Genomic DNA, 16,588 nt, shown 5'->3' with positions numbered 1-16,588 from the left:
GTTTATACCCAGGTATTCCTCTTGCACACATGTGCTCGAGAAGACACGCTTTCGAAAATATCTTGCAGCTGTAGCCAGCGAAACCTCAACACGATCTCACACCCCATCACCCTACGGCCACTCCGGATCCTCCCTCCTCCTAAAGCACGCCACAAACTTCAACCCCTTATTCCTCTCCACCTTCTTCCCCTCCTCAGTCTCACTCCTCATCAGCCTAACACACTCATCCATGCCCACGCCCTCAACCCCATCAACAGTCTCCCCCTCCTCAAACACTCTCTCGCACCTCTCAAAACACGGATGACGCTCAAAATGCCCCTTCATCCACTCGTGCAAATCCTGCACATCTGTAATCGTATACACCACACCCCCAGGCCTCAATACGTAAGCGTACTCCGAGTTCAACGTGTAGGACACGATTCGCGCCTTGTGTTTCCGTTGTTTAAAATGCGGGTCCGGGAAACACAGGAAGATCTTGCTGAGTTGGTGTTTTTGGAAGAAGTTGGGCAGGAATTTCATGGTGTTTGCGCGGATGCAGGAGGTGTTTTGGTAGAGCTGCGAGGAGGAGGCGTTTTGGACGCGGAGGGCGCGGACTTTTTCTTGCACGTATTCTGTTACTGAGGTGCGGATTTCCATGCCTGCAGGTTCGTGTTAGTTTGGTGATGCTGCTTGTGGTCTTCTGGGCGTGCTGCGTGGATGGGGTGGCGAAGAGGGATGGGGTACTACTGACCGAGTATCAATGTATCGGGGAATTTGGGTGCGAGGGCGAAGAGTAGGCCTCCAAAGCCGCATCCTATGTCTGCTATTTCGACATTCTTTGATATCGCATTTGCTTCCCGTTGCTCTTCTATGCTGAGATCATGTGACTCATTCTGCACTTCTTGCGTCTCTCTCTTAGGTTGTTTGGCGTACATGGGGTATAGACTCGCCCAGTCCATGTCTGCGGGGCTCTTGGGGCTGCATCATGTTAGATTCGTTTCTCACCAAAGAGCAAATCATCTTACTATGTGAGTGAGTGATCCGAGAAGGGATTCGCATGCGCGCGCTGCCTGTAGAACCTCTTCTTGGGCATAGCGCCCTGCTGCTCCTCCGTCTGCAGCGACTTCTTATACTCCTCGCGCTTTGTGCGCTTTGCTGTTTCGCCTGGCATGGTGACTTTGGTATGCGCAATTAACAGATATGCAAGGAAGTAGGGTCAAAGGTAGATGCACAGGTGCTGAGGTAATAGTCGATTAGCTGCGTATCATGAATCAAGCGAGTTTTTCGCTAGCGCCAGGGTCTCTGGTCCACCACATGTGCAGCAACACAGCAAACAGCCGTTCGCGCAGCGATCTACTGCTTGTACGACAAAGCGTAGCGTGACGTAATTCGACCTGCATGTCTCAGAGACGTTACTACAAAAAGCCCGACGACCTTGGCACCCTGCATACGGTCCGTGGGAAGAAAAATCGATACAAGAAGACAATCCCAGGTGTGCGCCCTAATGCTAATCCGTATCCAAATGCCCAGTCATTCTCGTTCAGTCGTCAACATTATCGGAATTCAATCGCGCCTTGACACCCAAAATCTTGGATGTGTTTCAAATTGAGCTTCTGGAATCTGGGCAGTGTCAGCATACGGCCATCTTGGCTGGGATGCCAGACTCACTTCTCGCTCTTAGCATGAAAGTAGATGCCCTCGATGCCGCCCGAGAGCTGGTTGAAGCAGATGTAGTAGAAGCCTTCAAAACTCGCACCGCTTATAGTCCTCACTCGGTGGTCTGGCACGAGGAAATATTCCTTCCACCGCATGAAGAGGTGTTCCTTCTGGTTCAGCTCCTTCGACACTTGTTCCTGGCGCGCAGAGTACTTAGCAATCGGCTTGTATGCGTCGAACCGCCCCCAGTGTTGCCGGTCGACCTTCTCGTTGGAGCCCCATTCCGGATGCTGTGTAATGAAGGTGTATTTGGTTCCGATGATCTCGCCTTCGAAGTACGTCGTCAGACTTGGGTGGTCTTCCGTTAGCCCTGCGAACGGATTAGTCTACAGGCTCTGCATGGCAACGCGGAGATGTGTGCGCACCTTTGATGCGCAAGTATCCACACATGAAGGACTCGCGCATGTCGACATGTTTTATATCGACTTCGACGTCATACTGCTGGCGGTCGGAGGTCTGGGTGCCCACGAAGCGACTGCCGGGCCGAAGGAGGGACGAGGATGTGTTGGGTAGGAACTGCATCGGCATTAGCAACGTCTACTTTGCGCATTGTTCTGCATGCATGCTGGTCTGACGTACCCTATGCGCAGGGAATGGGGACGATAGATGGCTGGCGAGCAGCGAAGTTGGCGCAGCGGGAGAAAGCGGCGAGACGTGAGAGGTGCGTTGCTCGTCAGTGCCGTCGTCTGTCGCCGTCATAGGCGTGGGAATGTCTCTGGTGGGCGAGTCTCTGTCGGTGCTGGGCAGCTTGGTCTGGATATCGTCGGGCGCCTGGGTATGCTCGCGCGAGTTTTGTGGAGACGGAGTGGGCTGCTGCATGGGAACATCGGGCACGGCGCTGGCATTGCTGTCGTCGTGGGCGCCCCGTGTCTCATTCAATTCGTGCGTCGCGATAACGCGCGATTCCTCGGGTGGACAAGTCGGGCGGCCAGCGATGCTCTCGTGCTCCACCGGCGAGACCATGGCTTCATCATCCGGCGTCGGCATGGTCCGATAGCAGGTGCGACGAGACTACAGCGAAGGTGCGAGGCGATTATACATGGGACGGGCGGGGATGAATGTGCGATTATACAATATAGCCTTGCGGGAGCCAGAAGCGTGGCGATGGGGAAGAATGCATGCTGGATGGATGACTTGGACTCGGCGGAGGTGTCTAGGCGGTTCAAAGTTAGTGGGTCACTGAGCTGCACTTACGCGGGGAAGCCGCACTAGGCTCACGTGGGATGTGACATGGGGCCAAACCTAGACACATTGGAACACTTGATATCTAGGCCGTCGAATGCATCTGTAAATTGTATTATCATATCTTGCCAAGTGGGCCATGTTGACCCTCCGAGCCGACCCGCACGATCTAACGAATTTTGGTCGAATAGCCCTTTCCTGGGCATCATGCTCTCATACACCATCGTCCTAGAAGAATCACGGAGATCAGGTGACACTAGTCACAAGCAGATGTCGTTCCTCCAGTTGACTCCGTACGCCGTCCCTACGTCATTCCACATCGAGCCGCGGTTGTGCCACAACCCCGTGGCTGTGCGCTGTCGGCAAAAGCAACGCTACTGTGCCTCCATGTGGCGGCGAGAGGCTTAGATAGGCTTGATCTATAACGCTGTGAGTCTTCATGTTCGAAGTGAGTACATTTGATCGCATACCTTGAAGTGCAGAGATATTAAAGAAAAGACCAGAGCCTTGAGGTCCTGCACGAGGTAGTAGAAAACGCGAAGGCCTTCTGGGTCCGACGAGTCTTGTACGTCCTGGAGCGAGCCGATTTTCGCAGTCTATCACCGTTAGTCCACAGAAGGCTAGGGAAGATGGACCACCCTACCTCAAACGAGATGTGCTCGCTGCCTAACCGGATTTCCAACTCTTGACGGCCGTCCTTGTTCTTCTGGGGCCACTTTGTGTCATCTTCCCTGGGGATGAGTTAGCAGATGATACGTAACTTCCGTTCCTTCACATACTTGAGGATCTCACTGTCCTTGACGATCTTCTTTATCTCGGCTACCAAAGCATCGCTGACGCACACTAAACGGCGCGTTAGCAGCACATCACGTCAACGGCAGAGAATGACTTGCTCTCTTTCCGGATGAGTGAATCATTGCGGTAGTTTGAGTTGTTGGCATAACGGGCAGATGCGCTGCGACCGTCTCCGAGCACTCGAAAATCGAACTCTACACCAAGTTAGACTCGTATTTCTCTTTTCGCAACAGCTTTGCGCACCCAAGAACTCGTGTCCGAATCGGCCTTGGTGACCAGAGCTGCGAAAATGTTAGTAACTGCACGTGCTTGAGAATCCACAGCCTGCATACTAGTAACGCAGGTAAAATGGCTCGTTGGTTGTCATGTTTGCGACTACCTATATGGAGCTCTAACGATGCGCGTATAGGAATTCGCAGTGCTTGGGGTGCGCGTGTCGTGGTGTTGATGTACCGTCGCGGCAGAGGGTTGGAGATCTTGGCGGCCAGACCCCTGCAAGCCTAGCGAGGCGGCCTTCGCTGGAGCGACCATTTCTCGAGCAGACACCTGGAGGTAAACAGAGTCCCGACGAGCACTGCACCCATATCTCCAACAAGCCACCTCTCCGCCCAGGCCACGCCAGTCCTTTCACCCTCCCCGCTAGGCTGCAGCTGCGCCAAACCTCACGACGCCCTCCACCGCCCCCGTCGATCGATACACGTAGCCCATCCCACTTATTCTGGACTCCACGGGACATTGAGGGCTCACGGCCGCACCTGGAGTCACGTTATCGCAGCTGGACACTGTACACCCCGGGGCCATCCCATATACCACATAGCCCGGCATCATGGCGGCGTTTCTCGAGAACTCGTACAGTCTGGTAGGAACACCTGGCACGTCGTGGGTATGGGGAAGCTGACGGGCAACACCAGGTGCACCAGGACAATGCCGCCGACGTACCATCACAGAATGAGCTCAAGAATGCTCTGGAGAAGGGCAGCGATGAGCAGAAGATCGAGACTATGGTGCGCTCCCGCAATGGCACTGCCCCGCCTCGCTGAATGCGACCGTCTGACAGCTCTGCAGAAGAAGATCCTCTCGATTATGCTCAATGGCGACCCCCAGGCTGGCCTGCTCATGCACATTATCCGATTCGTCATGCCCAGCAAGTCGAAGCCGCTCAAGAAGCTCATGTACTTCTTCTTCGAGGTCTGCCCCAAGCACGACGCCCAGGGCAAGCTAAGGCAGGAGTGGATTCTCGTCTGGTGAGCTCAAAAGACTATACCACATGAAGCTTGCTAATCGATACAGTAATGCGATTCGATTCGACTTGCAGGCGCCCAACGAATACGTACGAGGAAACACATTGCGCTTCGTGTAGGATCCTCCACGACACCTTCCCGAGCATTGCTGATAGTCGGAACAGAACCAAGCTACGAGACGCTGAGCTTGTAGAGCCTCTACTACGTAAGAATGTTGCTCTCCATACTTAGCCCAATTGTGCTGACACTCTCAGAACCGGTGCGCCAATGCCTCACACATCGACACGCATACGTCCGAAAGAACGCAACCTTCGCAATCGCATCCATCTTTACACATCTTCCCGAGCTTATGCCAGATGCGCCCGACCTTCTGGTGACATTCCTCGACGACGAGAACGACCCAACGTGCAAGCGCAATGCTTTCGCCGCCCTCGTCTCCGTCAGCCACGAGAAGGCTCTCGAATACCTCAGCACCGTCTTCGACGCTATACCCAACCACGAAGAGCTTCTACTGCTCGCCGAACTAGAGTTCATCCGCAAGGATGCCATCGTCAACCCATCCAACAAGGCCCGCTATCTCCGCCTGATCTTCGACCTCCTCGAATCGCAGGTATCGACTGTCATCTACGAAGCCGCGCACGCCCTCACCACTCTCACAAGCAACCCGGTCGCAGTCAAGGCAGCTGCTGGAAAGTTCGTGGAGCTGGCAATCAAGGAGCCGGATAACAACGTCAAGCTTATCGTCTTGGAGAGGGTGGAGCAGTTGCGACACAAGAATGAGGGAGTCCTTGATGATCTGACTATGGAGGTCCTGCGCGTTCTGTCTAGTACCGACTTGGATGTGCGGAAGAAGTCGCTCAACATTGCCATGGAGATGATCTCAAGCAGGAACGTGGAAGAAGTCGTCCTGCTGCTGAAGAAGGAGCTCATGAAGACGGTGGACGAACAATACGAGAAGAACCCCGAATACAGGTCGCTCCTCATCTCCTCGATACACTCCGCCGCCATCAAGTTCCCCGAAGTCGCCGCAAGCGTCGTCGGATCGCTCATGGACTTTATCTCCGATGTCAGCAGCAACGCCTCCGCGGTCGACGTCATTTCATTCGTCAAGGAAGTTGTTGAGCGCTTCCCAGACCTGAGGGCATCCATCATCGAGCGATTGGTTTCGACTCTTGGTGAAGTACGTGCTGGCAAGGTCTACCGGGGTGTTCTCTGGATCATCGGAGAGTTCTCGCTGGAGGCGAAGGACATCCAAGATGCATGGAAGGGCATCCGCTCATCGCTCGGCGAGATCCCCATACTGGCTTCGGAACAAAAATTGCTGGACGATGCATCAGAGGGCAAGGAGAGCACTGAGCAAGTCAACGGGCACGCAAAGGCGGCAGCTCCATCTGGATCGAGGAAGGTACTCGCAGACGGTACTTATGCGACCGAAAGCGCCCTGACTTCGTCCGCTGCTGCCAAGGCGAAACTCGAGGCAGTCAAGAACTCACAGAAGCCTCCACTACGACAGCTACTCCTCGACGGCGACTACTATCTCGCCACAGTACTGTCTAGCACTCTGACCAAGCTCGTTATGCGCTATGGAGAAATCTCAAAGAATGAAGCCCGCACAAATGCTCTCCGCGCCGAGGCCATGCTCATCATGATCTCGATCATCCGTGTTGGCCAGTCGCACTTCGTCAAGACTTTCATCGACGAGGACTCTATCGACCGTATCATGTCATGTGTCCGCTCACTGTCCGAGTTCTCGCAAAGAAAGGAGCTCGAGACTGTCTTTTTGGAAGATACTCGCAAGTCTTTCCGAACTATGGTCCAGACAGAAGAGAAGAAGCGCGCCGCCAAGGAGGCTTCGGAACGCGCGAAGTCGGCTGTCAATGTTGACGACTCTTTCAACATCCGCCAACTGAAGAAGAAGGACGCGGATGGCAGCGATGAAATCGAGCAAGATCTTGAAAGGGCGACCGGAGGCGACACTGCGACTGAAGATCTCACATCCAAGCTCAGTCGCGTCGTGCAACTTACTGGTTTCTCCGACTCGGTATACGCAGAAGCATATGTTAAGGTACGTTAGCCTGACTTATTAAAGGTATCTACTAACTCTGCTAGGTTCATCAATTCGATATCGTCCTTGATGTTCTGCTGGTGAACCAAACAACTGAGACGCTGCAAAATCTCACAATCGAATTCGCGACTCTTGGTGACCTCAAAGTCGTCGAACGTCCTTCAACACAGAACGTTGGTCCTCACGACTTTATCAACATCCAAGCAACAATCAAGGGTAGGCTTTTCCTATTTGTACTTTTCGGTTCGCATACTTACTTTTACAGTCTCATCCACCGATACCGGTGTCATCTTCGGAAACATCATCTACGAGGGGTAAGTCCTGCGCATCAACACTCTGCAACAACTGCTAATATCCTACAGTGAAAAGGGTGTTGATTCCAATGTTGTCATTCTCAACGATGTCCACGTCGACATTATGGACTACATCAAGCCCGCACAATGCACGGAGACGCAATTCCGGACAATGTGGACCGAGTTCGAATGGGAGAATAAGGTCAACATCAATTCCAAGGCCAAGACGTTGCGCGATTTCTTGAAGCAACTCATGGCATGCACCAACATGAGCTGCTTAACTCCAGAGGCGTCAATGAAGGGCGACTGCCAATTCTTGTCAGCGAACTTGTACGCCAGGAGTGTATTTGGTATGTCTTCAAATTCTTTTATACATTGGCAATACTGACAGAAAGCAGGTGAGGACGCTCTCGCCAACTTGAGTATCGAAAAGGAAGGTGACAATGGCCCTATTACTGGGTTTGTACGCATAAGAAGCCGCTCCCAAGGCTTGGCGCTGAGCCTGGGGTCGTTGAAGGGTCTGAACAAGGTCGGAGTGGCATGATTTTTGGGCTAATAAGCACTGTCACACGTCCGGGGTAGCGGGAGATGGGCGTTCCTACTAGGAAACGGTAGCAAAAGGAAGGTTGGTTGCTTCTTTCGTCTACAGGTCTTCGCGTATGACGCGTTGGGTCGATAGACACATGGGTGGGATGGATGAATGTTAATGTAGCATTGCCGTATCAAAGAGACAAGAGTTCAAATTCACATCCAATATCACAGTCGTTGAGCATCACAGGAAGAATGGCTTGGTGTCACGTTGTTGGCTGGTTCGTGATTGGGATGCCTCGGTTCGCGAGGGTGCAGGGTCCAACGGGAATGTTTCCTTTTTGTTTAGCACCAACTATCCGCCAGGATCCGCGCCCTGGCGACAGGGACGGTACCCGTGAGCGTGACATGACCGTCGTCAGCGTGCCTCTTGCGCTGGTCTAGTCTCCAACTGACTCCTGGTCTCGCTCTTGCCCTCTTCACAGCATGCTGCGCGTCGTTCCTGCGACATTTCATTGATCATGGCTTCGCTGGCTGGCTCCGACGATCCCTTCAGAGACCCTCTGCTCACTACCAACGCCGCTCCTTCGCAGCCGTCGCCCGACTCGGCACCCACCCAGGAGCAGATGAATGTTCCCGACACACTCGCTGTGGGCAGAAACGCCTCCCTGACCCTTGGGACCGACTCCTTGGTCGTACTAGGTGGGGAGATTACTCAAACATCACGGCGGCGCAACACTCACACAGCACAGACGAAGCACTCCTAGATAGCAAAAGCGCCAGCTGCTGCGGTCTGTCTCTTGCTGGCAGTAAGTGCTAATTCGGCGTCTAGACACCAACACGCGCTTACGCGACGCAGAGAACAAATCCACTCGTTCCATACCCTTTTACAACATCCTCTGGGCCGAGCATTCGGAGGATGGACACATCACTGTCCAATATGCGCAGAACACATCGAAGAAGGCCGTTCGCCCTGCCATCATCAGCTACTCCCTCGACAAACCGGACAGTCGCATAACGGAGGCATGGATAGAGAAGCTGCTCGATCGCGCATACGGAGCGTCGCAACGGCGCAAACGAATCAAGGTACTCGTCAATCCGTTTGGCGGCCAGGGCGGCGCAGTCAAGACATACCACAAGTTCATTGCGCCCATTCTAGCCGCTGCGCGATGTGAGCTCGACGTAGAGAAGACACAGCACAACGGCCACGGCGTGGAGATTGCGCAGAGCATGGACATCGAAGCATACGATGTAGTCGCCTGTTGCTCTGGGGACGGCATACCACACGAAGTCTGGAACGGGTTGGGCAAGAGGACCGATGCAGCTCGAGCCCTCCAAAAAGTAGCTGTCGCACAGCTCCCCTGCGGCTCCGGCAACGCCATGAGCCTCAACTTCAACGGCACCGACGACCCCAGTCTCGCCGCCCTCGCCGTGGTCAAGGGCCTGCGCACGCCCCTCGACCTCTCCTCGATAACCCAGGGCGACCGCCGCACCCTCTCCTTCCTCTCCCAGTCCGTCGGCATAGTAGCCGAAACAGACCTCGCGACAGAACACCTGCGCTGGATGGGCAGCGCACGCTTCACCTGGGGTTTCCTCGTCCGCCTCTTCAAAAAGACATGCTACCCCGCCGACATCGCTGTAAAAGTCGAGTACGACAACAAGACCGCCGTCCGCGAAGCTTACCGCACCGAATGCGCAAAACCACCTCGCAGCACCGATGACCGCGTCCTCCCCGCTCCTGACACCGGTCTTCCAGAGCTGAAATACGGCACAGCGACCGACCCCCTCCCTGCAGGCTGGCAACTAATCCCCCACGACCACCTCGGCAACTTCTACGCCGGAAACATCGCCTACATGTCGCCCGACGCAAATTTCTTCCCCGCCTCTCTCCCCTCCGACGGCTGTCTCGACCTCGTCCGTATCCGCGGCGATATCGCGCGACACACGGCTGTGAAGACTTTGCTGGCCGTGGAGAACCACTCTTTCTTTGATATGGACCATGTGGATTACCAGAAGGTTAGTGCGTATAGGATTATTCCGAAAGGGCAGAAGGAGGGGTATATCAGTATTGATGGGGAGAGGGTTCCTTTTGAGGGGTTTCAGGTTGAGGTGCATAGGGGGTTGGGGACTGTGTTGAGTAAGAGTGGGCATTTGTGTGAGGCGAGGGGGGTTTGAGCTGGGGATAATGGGAGAGGTTGGGGTTGTGTTGGACTTGTTGTTCTGTGTGTGATATAGATACAGGGCGTTTGCGTTAGGATACCAAGGTTGTTTTTTAGCTGGGATAATGAAAGTTAGATTGTTGTTTTTCCATGATGTATCCGAAGCGTTGTCTTGGTGAAGTAATGAATCTTACCATTTTGCTCAAACTACATGTTGTACTATCGTGTGTACTACGTCTAACTGTGACAATGTAGCATGCCATACTTTGCATATGACTTTCCGGTATCGATGTGGGACCTCCTTATGAAAATGAGGTTCCATCCAAACTCCCACATGTCGGATGACTCACGTTCGCATTCACGCCTATCAAATTTTCCCAATCGCCGCCCTCGTCAAACCAGTCAATTTCTTTGTGCCCCCACATTCAATATTCTCACTCGAGGCCACGCATGTAGCATCCGTACCCACTGGTTCAACCACGATATAAATTTTATGACGGGAAAAATCTCCATCGAACAACAACCACAAAAGCTGCTTGGCGCAGCGGAAGCGCGCCGGGCTCATAACCCGGAGGACCTCGGATCGAAACCGAGAGCAGCTAGATGTTGAATGTTTCTTTTTTGCCCTTTTGCACTCTTTTTTTTGCACCTAACTAAAGGGAGAGTTGAGTAGAAGAGTGCCATTCTGAAAGGGAAGACGTTATTTCTTGTTGTGTGGCATGTTATAAGGCGGGGTAGCGTTACGGCTGCTTTCTCAACAGCACTATTAATTATACTGTAACGACACATTAAACAGAACAAGAGTTAGAAGAATCATCAAAATGATATTACATTCACAAACAACCACCGCTATGCAAAGCCATCCAAGTAAAAAACGTCGCGTCTATACCCCACCCACTAACCATCAAATCATCTACGACGCAGTAACAAGCACATAACTCGTAATAGCATCCATCCTCTCTTTCGTCAACTTCAGCCCCACCTTAAGCAACTCAGTAGCAACCTCCTGATCCTTCCTCTCAAGCTCATTATACTTCTCCCTCGTAAGCAGCCAAGCAACCGAGTCGTTCTCCGCGGCCACCGTGCCCGTACGATCAGTCTCAGAGAAGAACGGCAGCTCACCACACGTCGTACCGGGTAGAATAACTTCGAAGAAACTACCCTGGTCGAGTTCGTATTCCGTGCGCAAACGGCCTTTTTCTAGGATGTAGAAACCGTCGGGGTCGTCGCCGCGGGAGTAGAGGACGGTGCCGGCGGGGTATTCTTTGCGCTCGAAGTAGGGTGCGACGGCTTGCCAGAAGTCTTCGTTTTTGGTGGAGACGTCTTCGAAGGTTTGGAGGATGATTTTGAGGGGTTGGGCGAAGTTGCGCCAGCGTGAAGGTGCGACTTGCGTGGTTTGGGTTGTGCTGAGCGAGGTGGTGTCGGGGATGGAGAGAGAGTCTTCGCCGCTCTCGCGCATGGTGGATCGGGCTGCGATGAGTCTGGCACCGCGGCGGGGCGAGGAGAAGACGGGGTTGAGGGAGCTGGCACCGAAGGAGGTGGGCGTGCCGCCGGTAGCTATTGGTTCGTTGGGAGAGGTGCCCTTGGATCCGGAGATGCTCATCGGCGGTGTAGTTTGTGGCTTTGTCGCATGGCGGTTCCAGTGCTTGTGGAAGACTTCTAGCAACTCATTCTCGCAAGACTCAAGCGCAGTGTTTAGGTCTTCGAAGACTTGTGGTGGAGGGCACTCTTCGTCGCCGTCTTCGTCCAGAAGACCGACGTTCTGCAGGGCTCGACCGACTGGATCAGCGAAAGAGACTCCCGAGATGATCATCTTGACGTTCTTGGTGTTCAGGATACGGTTGATGCGCTGGAAACCTTCGGAACTGGAAAAGTCAACGTCCAAGACGTGCGTAAAGTCGACAATGATGAAGCTGATGGGGTTCTTCTCGAAATGGTCGTCGTCGATCAAAGAGCGCATGTACTCTTCCACGGAAACGATAGTGCCGAAGAATAGGAAGCCGCCTAGTTTGATGGCGCGGATCTGTCCTCGCACCTTGTTGAGGTAACGAGAATCGGATCGCGGGCGGCGAACAGTAGACTCTGCGATCATTCCGCTGTATGTTCCTCGGATGGCGGAATGACGGGAGCTTTGCACCACGTAGCTGACGCACGCAAGGACGATGCCGACGAAGATGCCAACAACGAAGTCGTGTACGCCCATGATGAGGACAATGGCGAGGATGGTCAGGTATTCGAGCTTGTGACATTTCCCAAAGGTATCCCAGAGAGCCTCTTTCATGAGATCGATACCCAGGAGGAAGATGAGGGCGCCGACGAGGCAGATCGGAATGTAGCCGACCATAGCGGGGCCCGCGACCCAGACGGCGGTTGTTGCAAAGGCGAGCATGATGCCTGCGGTCCGGCTGTTACCGCCGTTGTCGACGAACATGACGCTGTTGGCGTAGACGAGGTAGTTCTAGGACTCTGTTAGTGATGAATCGTGGATGTCTACGAGGATTGTCCTACCTGAATACTACCCAAGCAACCAGAGAGAGTGTTCGAGATACCGTGAGCGATGAGCTCTCGGTTGACGTCAAGATTGTCCTCCCGCACAGCGGCACCTAGAGCGGGGACGTTGATGGGAACGTGGATAATGCCAAAGAATGAAAGGGCGAACATGGTGGGGATAGTGCTGACAAGCGCCGCTCCATCTATGCTGCCGAACTTGAAGTAAGAGTAGAATCTGTAGAACTTGACACCGGCTTCTGGCGTCTCGAAGATCCAACCTGCGTTGCGCACAGGCTCAAGGTCCTTGTGCATGATGCCCTTGACAATGATGTAGAAGACAGCAAATACGGTAATGAAGAAAGCGGGCAGAACGAAGGGACTCTTGGACAGACGCCGGAGGATCATGATGGTGATTGCAAGGGCAAGCGGTAGTGTCCATAGATACCAGGTGTCGCCAGAGAAGAGTTTTTGCAGGGTAGCAAGGTCGTAGTTGAGGTTACCCTCAAGGCGTGCGGAGACCTCGATTCCAGTGACAACCAGGAAGAAACCCACACCTCCGATGCAGCCGATCAGGATGTGTCTTGGGAAGAAGCTGACAAGGTTGCCCAGCTTGAAAGCTCCCAGGGCAAGGAAGATGAGACCGGTCAGAATGGAACTCAAACAGTAGGAAACGATGGTAGTGGCTATGATAGCCTCCGGTGGCTTGCCTTCCATCTGGTTCATGATGGAGTAGGCCATTTTGTGGAAGAAGGGCACGACCTCGATCATCTCAGATCCAACACCTCCTTTGAACACGGAAAGTCCCAGGGAATAGCAGAGCTGGGAAACAATGCAGCTCACGAAGAAGATGGAGATACCGTCAGGGCCAGTGTTGCTAAAGATGGGCGCACCAAGTGGGAACAGAATGTAGCCATAGGACAGCGCATCCAGAAGGTTAAGAAGCAATCCGAGGAACACGGCTGATGTGATCTGAACAGTACCGAGAGCGCTCGAGATGAGAGCATCCTTGGTATAGTTCTTGGGGTTGGTCAGAGACGCACTCACGTCCAGTAGGTGTCCCCGTCCAGCAGCGAATGTTTGTTTGACGCGTTGAGGCAGGCGCGATTTGGAATGTGGTGTCCACGAGTGGCTCTCGGAAGGCTTCTGCTTTTGTTGCGGGTCCGGGCGGGATAGTCTGGTCTGAGGCAGCAGAGGCGTGCGCTCGGTATCCTCGACAACTACACCCGGCACGTGTGAGCTACCCGGTGTCTTCTTCGCGCTCTGTGACGTCGCTCCCGGCAGCTTGGGGCTGAAGAAGCCCTTGTCAGCCTGTTGTGGCCCGATGACGGTATCGGGCGTCTCGGCTTCGCTGTCCTCCTCAATGGTGTCGGTCCAGCGACCCGTGTCTATTGAGGCGCGCCCCTCGTCGTTATCGGATAGTATGCCCGCATGTCTCCCAGAGAAAGTGTCGGGGTCAGCGAAGCTGTGGCGCTGGGGTCGGTCCTGGTAGTCTTCGGCTTCGAGGGCATACGAGGCCAATTGGGAGCTTCTCTCCCGCACGCCTTGGGACGAGTACTGTGGGGTATCTACGCGGCAGTCAGTGGCTGCCCATAGATGAGGCTTGGGGTAGGTACCGGCAAACCCGTGGGAGGTTTGATGCGCGAAGGAGCGAATGGGGTTGCGCGTGTAGGAACCCGAGAGAGGGCCCCCAGCGATTGAATTCCCTCTTATCCGGCGTGGGAGGGACTGGCTGCCCTGCTCGGCGTGCGAGGCATCGTGGGCGAAGTCGGCTTCGTTGACGGCGTCGCTGGTGAAGGGAAGCTGCTGCTCTGCTGCGGGCGAGTCGCGCGAGAACAGACGGGACGGCATGGCGCCTGATTAGGAATATCTAGGTATCGTCTAACGTTCAAAACTCAGCGACGCATCGCCAGACCCGCGGAAGTTTAAGTGGAGAAGTCCAGGCGGGATCCAGTCTTGGAAGTGGAGGACTGCTACCGGGAGCTAGGCGGCGCTGGAGGCGGGTTCGACAATGCCTCAAACAATGTCGACGTGACGCGACAAAGGTGCGCCTTTGAGTGAAATTGGCGTCGTCGCCGGAGATCAGACATGATGGTGAAAGGCCGTCGGGTGCAGGGATTGCGCGGCTTGTCGGAAGCATGGGGCGCGCCTCTGCTAAAATTTCCTTCACCACCAAGTGAATCGAGACCTGAGCTCGGGGGACGTCACCGGCCGCTAGCCACTCGCCCTTTCCCCTTCCATGCTGCCCAATTCCCAATCCAGCATCCGTCCTCCCCGCATCTGCAACCTGCATCATCTCCAATTCACCCGTCGCTTGATTTCAGTCCTCAACGACGCGATATGGCGTCAACCGTCTCCGACATGTGATCATCGCCGTTGTCGCTGCCCTCGCTAATGCATCTCAGCCAATCCGCGACGAATCCCACACGTTCATGCATCGCGGAGCGCACCGCGCAGTCCTGCAGGTGGATCCGCTTTCGTCATGCGAATTGTCAAAATCCATCCTCACGAGTCAGAATACCGTCCGTCTGAATTCTCTTCTACGAGTTTGCACAAAAGAGTTGGATGAGTATTGGTCATGCTTACTTACACGATAAGAGATTGCGGTTCCGCGCCTTCCAATGTGAGCGGCCATCGTTATATGCCCGTCGCCGGCAGAGAAAGTCCGTCCCGAACAACCCGAATGCTCCTTCCTGGCTATATCCACGTCCCCAACAACCCCGCGCCAATGTCAGTCAATTGCATACGCAGTACCGGCACGGCGGTCCTCATGCGTGGGCTTCTCATACAGGTTTACACCTCCGCAGAATCCCTGATCTTCTTAGACAACCGCTTTACGTGGACCTCGCATAAGAACGTACGACAAAGACCTCCACAACCAATGCAGATCTTATGAATCCCCTCATTGTCGCGGCGGCGTGCGTGCTACAGCCGACATCTCATCCGATAGAACCTCGCTCGGCAGTGCTGGCAGCTCATCCGGCGCAACTAGCTGAGTGGGACTGTAGGTGCGCTGGCTTTCCTGACCAGATTTTACGAGCATTGGCGACGTCTCTCCTTGATCTGGGTGTCGAGTGTAGACCCTAGTATCTCTTCCGTGTTTTTTGATACTGATGCCTCCTTCTACTCGGACGCTCTCCGCGCGAAGAAATGTCACACAAGCAAAATGTTTCGACCCGCCGCTTGTTCGTATGCGGACAGTACCGACCCCTTATTTGGCCCCTTCTTGAAGAGACTGAAAGACCCAACTCTCTTGAAGCTGCAGACGTCTGGTGTATTGATGAAGTTTACTATGCAGATCCCCGCCAACATTCCGACTGGGTCCTCATCGGAACCATCATATCGCAGGAGCACAAGCAGTTGAACATCAACCACATTCTGATCGCAGTAACATTCTTTCTCCGTGTCGTCAATGTGGACCTCGAAAAGCTCGGACCTTTCTTCATCGATGAGTACATCCGCCAAAGAAGGCCAAATACCCCTGTTCATGGTACACCAGGCCAATTCGTTCTCTGCCGAATAGCGAATGCTGGCTGGGATGAGTCTGCATTCCATGAACAATAGTCCCACTTCTCCCATGTGCGTTGTTAACATACGGATCTCCCTGACTGCGGCCAATTCTTCTGGAGCGCTGAAATTGGCAAGTCTCAGCAATGAGATAGGATATACACCACCTATCGTGCTAGCCCAACTCCAAGTAGGTGCGCGCCATTCCATAGAACTCCGATTCCGTTGGTTCGGTTCCCAGCACATGTCCTCGACGAAACGTGATTCCCACAAACCAGCAACCAATCGGTCATTCAGAACCTGTCCGACTTCTTCCGCTATGCCAGTCAATGCTACTAGAACATCCGACTCCTTAGTCAACTCGTACCCGGAGTATCTCTGAAGGAATTGACCCCACAATCGATAGATCTTGTCTGACGTAGGAATACTGTCATTGCTGCTGGTCGTAAACATTCGCTCCATCTCGATCTTGACAGCAGGTACTGACGATCGAACGTCATATAGCAGCCTTTTGAGCGTATTGGGATCGAACCATGGTCTAATGAAGCCAGGACTAATATTGGTCTTGGTAGAACTTTCACTTATGAAAGCCGTACAGCACTCCCAGAAAAGCAAGGCGTGCGTAAAATGCAAGGT

The 16,588-nt window shown here is 53.9% G+C and overlaps 6 protein-coding genes and 1 non-coding gene across 7 annotated transcripts; 3 read left to right on the top strand and 4 right to left on the bottom strand.

The window, feature by feature from the left end:
- Positions 1–111: 111 nt before the first annotated feature.
- TRM8 (tRNA (guanine-N(7)-)-methyltransferase (tRNA(m7G46)-methyltransferase)) lies at positions 112–1,150 on the bottom strand (the record flags this gene model as incomplete). Its single annotated transcript, XM_051475067.1, has 3 exons — positions 112–638; positions 731–957; positions 1,005–1,150. 3 exons carry the CDS (start codon positions 1,148–1,150, stop codon positions 112–114), a joined length of 900 nt encoding a protein of 299 aa, XP_051321093.1.
- A 382-nt stretch (positions 1,151–1,532) lies between these two features.
- Positions 1,533–2,682, bottom strand: J4E85_010863 (uncharacterized protein; the record flags this gene model as incomplete). Its single annotated transcript, XM_051475066.1, has 4 exons — positions 1,533–1,599; positions 1,648–2,005; positions 2,061–2,211; positions 2,275–2,682. 4 exons carry the CDS (start codon positions 2,680–2,682, stop codon positions 1,533–1,535), a joined length of 984 nt encoding a protein of 327 aa, XP_051321092.1.
- A 599-nt stretch (positions 2,683–3,281) lies between these two features.
- Positions 3,282–4,039, bottom strand: MNH1 (Protein mago nashi; the record flags this gene model as incomplete). The annotated part of the gene is made up of 7 exons (XM_051475065.1): positions 3,282–3,296; positions 3,348–3,473; positions 3,521–3,608; positions 3,657–3,720; positions 3,771–3,866; positions 3,916–3,953; positions 4,005–4,039. The coding sequence occupies 7 exons, from the start codon at positions 4,037–4,039 to the stop codon at positions 3,282–3,284; spliced, it is 462 nt and encodes a 153-aa protein (XP_051321091.1).
- Positions 4,040–4,498: 459 nt separating this feature from the next.
- J4E85_010861 (uncharacterized protein) lies at positions 4,499–7,815 on the top strand (the record flags this gene model as incomplete). The annotated part of the gene is made up of 10 exons (XM_051475064.1): positions 4,499–4,531; positions 4,584–4,676; positions 4,738–4,916; positions 4,963–5,028; positions 5,078–5,118; positions 5,168–6,978; positions 7,023–7,194; positions 7,244–7,292; positions 7,341–7,621; positions 7,670–7,815. The coding sequence occupies 10 exons, from the start codon at positions 4,499–4,501 to the stop codon at positions 7,813–7,815; spliced, it is 2,871 nt and encodes a 956-aa protein (XP_051321090.1).
- A 505-nt stretch (positions 7,816–8,320) lies between these two features.
- J4E85_010860 (uncharacterized protein) lies at positions 8,321–9,974 on the top strand (the record flags this gene model as incomplete). Its single annotated transcript, XM_051475063.1, has 3 exons — positions 8,321–8,501; positions 8,552–8,608; positions 8,659–9,974. The coding sequence occupies 3 exons, from the start codon at positions 8,321–8,323 to the stop codon at positions 9,972–9,974; spliced, it is 1,554 nt and encodes a 517-aa protein (XP_051321089.1).
- A 514-nt stretch (positions 9,975–10,488) lies between these two features.
- J4E85_010859 lies at positions 10,489–10,560 on the top strand. The gene has a single exon. It is a non-coding gene; the product is annotated as a tRNA-Met (tRNA).
- A 311-nt stretch (positions 10,561–10,871) lies between these two features.
- Positions 10,872–14,296, bottom strand: J4E85_010858 (uncharacterized protein; the record flags this gene model as incomplete). Its single annotated transcript, XM_051475062.1, has 2 exons — positions 10,872–12,416; positions 12,467–14,296. 2 exons carry the CDS (start codon positions 14,294–14,296, stop codon positions 10,872–10,874), a joined length of 3,375 nt encoding a protein of 1,124 aa, XP_051321088.1.
- Between the last annotated feature and the right edge of the window lie 2,292 nt (positions 14,297–16,588).

Source organism: Alternaria conjuncta (genome assembly GCF_024043145.1).
Source record: "Alternaria conjuncta strain BMP 0040 chromosome Unknown scaffold_27, whole genome shotgun sequence".
NCBI lineage: Eukaryota > Fungi > Ascomycota > Dothideomycetes > Pleosporales > Pleosporaceae > Alternaria > Alternaria conjuncta.
Note: the sequence above shows the minus strand (reverse complement) of the source record. Positions and strands in the feature narration are given on the sequence as shown.